This window comes from Tursiops truncatus, chromosome 21 (assembly GCF_011762595.2).
Source record: "Tursiops truncatus isolate mTurTru1 chromosome 21, mTurTru1.mat.Y, whole genome shotgun sequence".
NCBI lineage: Eukaryota > Metazoa > Chordata > Mammalia > Artiodactyla > Delphinidae > Tursiops > Tursiops truncatus.
This window is the reverse complement of record NC_047054.1, coordinates 30,973,578-30,979,349: the sequence shown is the minus strand read 5'-3', so window position 1 is coordinate 30,979,349 and position 5,772 is coordinate 30,973,578. Positions and strand designations below refer to the sequence as shown.

General features: G+C 39.9%; 1 protein-coding gene across 1 annotated transcript; it reads right to left on the bottom strand.

The window, feature by feature from the left end:
* Positions 1–3,873: 3,873 nt before the first annotated feature.
* TCIM (transcriptional and immune response regulator) lies at positions 3,874–5,158 on the bottom strand. The gene has a single exon (XM_004310360.4). It carries the CDS (start codon positions 5,095–5,097, stop codon positions 4,777–4,779), a length of 321 nt encoding a protein of 106 aa, XP_004310408.1. The 5' UTR covers positions 5,098–5,158; the 3' UTR covers positions 3,874–4,776.
* Positions 5,159–5,772: the final 614 nt, after the last annotated feature.

Below are 5,772 nucleotides of genomic sequence, written 5' to 3'. Positions count from 1 at the left end.
ACTGTGTGTGTGTGTGTGTGTGTGTGTGTGTGTGTGTGTGTGCGCGCGCGCGCGTGTGTGTGCATTTGTGCACGTGCGTGTGCTCGTGTGCATGTGTGTAAAGCAGAGGGAGGAGGAAGGTGGCTACAACAAAAGTCTTCCAACCCCTCATCCACGTTTTTAAAACCACTGCTACACCTTATTGGGACAGGATTTTTATTTCCACTGTTCTGTAAGCTAGCTTTGCCAATACACGAGTGAACCCAATCCATTGTCACTGTGTGCATACCTTACCACAGAACACATTTGTGTGTCTGTAATGATCACTGAAAATACCCAGTGACTTTTTTTGCAGAAGAGCTATTTAAATGAACAGAGAGCTCAGTAGCCATTAAGTGATAATATTTGTTGAATAATGACACATTCTAAGATTCAAGCATAGTCACAATTTCTTACAAATTTAATTAGGGATTAGTTTGTGGTTCCCCTAATCTGGACTCCCAACACACTTTTTTTAGAATCTCTAACTTCTGTTTCATCTTCAGATTCCACATAGTTACTCATTTATTATTGAGTTGTGAAAGAGCTGTGTGGCTTTTCACCTCAGTAGACCAACTGTGAGCAAACAGTCTGGAAGAAATCACTGTAGCCTCCAACCATGTGTTCAGTTGCCAGACAGTGCATTATTTTTCAAAATATTAACTGTATCTTTTCGTAAGGCCTGATACATAATAGGTAGGCAGTAAATGTTACTCTTCTGTTGAAAGTCCTTCATGCTTCTTTCTTTCCTTCAGGATAAAATTAATACTCAAGCTTGTCTTAGTTGCAGCATGCAAGGGCAGACACAGCTGCCCTTCTAATGATTGCTCCAAATGCTTAGGCCCCTAACCATGAACTGCATAGAGATTCTCAAACAATGTACACTCTTTCCCACCTCCTTGCCTTTGCGGATGCTACACCCAAATGCCAGAATGACATTTTTCCTCTCCATTCTCCTAAATCCTACTTTGAAACTTCTCTATGGAATCTTCTAGGATCTCCCCAGTTTGGAATAGATTTTCACCAGTTCTGCTGCTACTCTCTACACCCCGTCACCACCACCCCCCCACACACACACACACATTCGTACTCACAAACGCACACACACCTCTGCTCCCATAGCATCCTGTTTAAACTTCTATCATGGATCTCACTGTATTCATTTTAAAACCTTTTCTCACTCCTCTGACAAGGAGATTAGAGATTTGTTGTGTCCATGGCAGCCCACACGTGGGTGCTTACTACATTTCTGTTTCACAAATGGAGAAGGTAGAGACCCTGATTCCACTCTACAACTCCCTGTGTGTGACAAAGGGGGTCAATTAAATTACATGCCGTTCCGGGAAGCCCTTGTGTGGAATTTGGAAGGGCAGATGAAGCACTTTGAAAGGGCATGCGATTCCTAGACCACAGCTTAATGATTTGTTTGTTAGGAAGGCTCTCCAAGGGAACAGCAGTCACATTCTCTGACTACCCTCGGACAGCAGGAAAAAAATATCAGGCAGTCACTTTCTCAGTAAATCTCATCTGTCAGCGATTCCTATGGGTACGAACCCTCCTCTGCTGGGCCAGGGCTGGGAACTGAGAAGGTTTATACTGAGTGAATAAAACCATGAATCCACAGTTTCTAACTTCCCCCAGTGAGCAAACCCAGACCCAAAGCCTTGACTGTCGACTCAGAAGAGAACTTAGATGTGATCTTTTGTTCCAAGGTGCTAACCCAGGTGTTATTTTAACTGCAGACTAGAAAGGCTATATCTGAGAAATCTTTGATACAATTAAAATGATTGAGAAGCTTTCCGCATGAAGTGCAAGTGCCAAATAAATAGACAAATAGACACAGATCAGATAAAAATGATTTATCAGAGGGTTTGTTTTCCTGTCTTTCTTACTAGCATATAAGTAATTGTCACTTCAAAGGATAAAAGAGAAATTTAGTTCCTCCTAGAGGAGCAGTCTAACCTAGTGGTTCGGAACCCAGGCTCTCTGGGTTTGATTCCTGCCTTCATTAGCTGTGTGTTATTGGGAAATTTACTGTACCTCTCTGTGCTTCAGTTTCATTACTATACATACATAGACACATGCATGCACACGCATGCTTTTATATCACGGTACTAATGAAGTGATTTAATACACACACAAGAAAACCACTTAGAAAATTGTCTGGTGAATAGTAAGCACTAGTGAAAGTTAGTTGTTATTCTTATGATCCTGATGATAGAAAAATATTAATGAGCTATTTCGCCTTTGTTGCTTTTATTTCTTCTATTATAATGCGATGTCTTGAGATATATTCGGTCGTCCTTGTGCCGTTGAAGGATTTCTGAACAGAGCTAATCCTACCTGTTCTAATGAGGGATCCTTTCACCTCACATTAAATAATAAAAATATCACAAAGTTAAAAATCATCCTTGTGCATTGATTCCAACTTCTGTTCTCCATGAAGGAGAAGGATGCCACGCTTGTGTAATAGTCTACAGAAAGAATTATTATTCTCCACACCATTGTGGATCATATCCCAACTGCCTTTTAATTTGTTCCCCATGTTATGGTCCTGCAGTCAGAAAAGAATAATAATATCCTGCAAGAAAACTAAGTTAATACACAGTGATGTGAAAAGTGGGTAAGATACGCATTGTACTCTATTGAAAACAACAGAGGCAGAGAATGTAGTTATGAGTACGTATAATAAACTCAACCTTTGAATGACATTCAGCATCTGAGATGTGTTTAAAGTCTTGGAGTGGAAGAGAAGTTGAACATGTTCACGGAGATTGTGGAGTCTGATAACTTCTCTGCGGGAGTAACTTACTAAATTTCCTTCCCAAGCAGTTTATCACTGTCTTTGGGGCACCCTAGATGGACAGAGAAAATGTGTCACTGACAGGCCCTATGAGAGGTAGGAAGCTTATTCATTTCCAAAGCCTTCACTTTGATGATCCCCAAATACCATCACTAGCCAAGCCTTCCACCTGTCAGAACTCCTTCTTTTTTGTTCTTAACTAATTTTGGTTTCATGGATGTCTTTGCAAATCTGATGGATATTAGAAATACTCCTCCAGGAAAAATGCACACACACACAGTTTTGCATATTGATCTGTGTTTTTTATGGATGCTGTCATGTAAAAAAAATCCTTTTTAAATGGAATGATTTATATTATCTTCAGTAAATGAATCGATTAACATTTGAAAACCGACTTGCCTACTTAATTTCTTTTTTAAAAAATATGTTATTTAAAAACTGACTTATAACTCTCCCCAAAGATTTCAGATCTTTCACTTTTGTTTTACTATGATCAGCAGTTTCAAAAACCTTTGTAGATGCTTCTGAAACACTTAATTTCTAGGGAAATTTTAAAATTTATTTCTGCTAGGAAAGTGCAGCAGGCATTGCTATGTACCTTCTTAGAAATATTTTATTATAATTTTATGAGGAAATAAGCCAAGAGACTGCAATGTTATTCCCATATTGGTTTATATTAAATAAACATTGATAAGCCACAAAATCTTGATCGTAATTCAGACTCTGACCCTCAGATATATTGTTTTGGGAGAAATAAATGTACACATATGGAGAGAAAAACCTTTTGAAACTCACCCTCTATGGATACATAAACAATACTGATGAGCCACTCTATGAATTCTATGCCTGTATCTTATATTTTAAAGTCGGGACAGAGAAACTTCCTAGATACTTGAGGTAAGAATTTGCTTTGAACAAGGTGGCAATGCAAAGCTTCTTTAAAAGCACCTCTTACAGAGTAAAATCCTTAGAAAAGCTTATAAAAGTTTATAATAATAAAAATTACCATCTTACTTTTCCTTTGAGACCAATCATCACACACCAAGAGCAGCTAAGTTTATAATAATTTATTAAGGTCGCATATCATTTGTCATGAATAATAAATTATAGAAACCATAGCATCTTTATAAACTATTAAGTGTATCATATTCACTTCCTAATGCTTATTGCAGTAACTGTAAGAAATTTAGATTATATTTTAGCATTAGTTAGAAGATTAAAAAAACTATAAAATTTGTTCACAGTACTTCGGATTTATGAAGGACCCTATTATTTTAACTTTTGGGCAAGCAGTTTGAAATACGTAAAAACCCCTTACAAACCAGAAGGTGGCGTACGGTTTCACTGAGCTGCTGAAAATAATGCAGTTCCTTGAATTTGTACTTACACCCATGTGGTGCACTTTTTAAGGCATTGTAATAAATGCAAATAAATAATCAATTACTGATCTCTAAAAAAAAAATCTACCAATAGACAACATTGAAGCTTGGCAACACTTTGAACATTCAAATAAAAAATTCAGTAAACAATTGCAGCATGGAATTCTCTCTCCTGTTCCCCATTTCCCTCCCCCTACCCAGTTTGGTTAAGAAAAAAAAGTTCAGGTTGAGTTTAAGTCCTAGGGCCTGACAGGGAGACCCTGGCCTCCATTCTTCCCCAGACTTCTGTTATCTTCAGTTTCAGTTCTCATTATGTCTGTCCAGACTCGCCCCTGACATCAGCATCGGTCCTTTTCCCGCAGGGGGAGTTTTCCAGTCCTTGCTGAAAGCATTTCCTTCTCCACTGTAACAGCACAGGCGTGAAATTAGTTGGAGTCTTTGTAACAAGTTCGTTCTGTTCCTATGGAAGAGAAACTTACAAGGCAGCAACAAGGTGCTGTGCGCGTTAGGTTTCATAGACTGGCTTGGTCTTTAAATGTCCGGTCTTGGCTAATGTCCTTCTCCATCCTCTGGTCCTCAGTGAACTTTGATGGAATATTTCCGCAGTTTCAGAAATTGGAAAAGCTTGTCTTTCGTCCTCTTCTTCAGAGCCATCAGGGCTCGTGTTTTCTCCTCCAAATCTTGATCTATGGCCAAAATGATCTTAGCTCTCTCCTCTGCTTTCTTGTCCCCAGAGTTTTTGAAGAGCCTCTGTAATGCTTCTTGGTCTATGTTTTCAAAGATGTTGCCCACGGCTTTCTTACGTGAGGCTGTATCGAAGTGGTAGCCGTGGATGGACGGGCTTACTCGCAATGAGGTGGACATGCTTCTGGCCGGGTGGCTTGCCTTGGCTTTCATCGATGTGTGAATCTTCGGGAATTCAGCTCCCGGGCTCCCCAGAGAGTCTGTAGCAAAATCATTCCGTGACTGCTATTTAAAGTGTGAACAAAAGCTCCAGGCTCAGATTACACTGGTGACATCAGAGTGATCTCAAGGAAGCATAATCACAGAGAGGTTTAACAGTTGAGTTGCCAATATCCTGTTCTTGTGCTAAATGTTACTAAAAGCTGCGTTCAGTGATGGGGCCGGAAAGGTGGGTATTTCTCTTTACCACATCTGTGGCCATAGGATTATAGACTTGGACCCTTCTACAGAAAAAAAAAAAAAGCTGAAACCAGGACAGCACAAAGATAAGAGACAAACAAGGTGGCTTAGACCCTCAAATCTTTCCAGACAACAACCGAAGCAAAGGGTTCTGCCAGCCACCAGAAAGTTTTAATTCCCAGGGAAGTTATTGAAGTGCAGTCCCAACATTTGGCAGCCCACACCAGCGGCCTCTGGACATCTCTAGCCAGGGCAACCCCGAAGCTATTGAGAGACAGTTTAAGCATCAAGGACATTGATTTGGAGTATGTCTGCTGTAGAAGGGGGGTCAGACACTACAAAACGCTGATGTGACACAGCCTGAGTCCGTGACCATTCAGAGCCTGCGTCCAAGAGCAGACCTGCAATTGCTGAATAAAATTTTCATTT

Coding starts and splice junctions, on each gene's coding strand:
- TCIM (XM_004310360.4), bottom strand. CDS start 5,097: ATGAAAGCCAAGGCAAGCCACCCGGCCAGAAGCATGTCCACCTCATTG.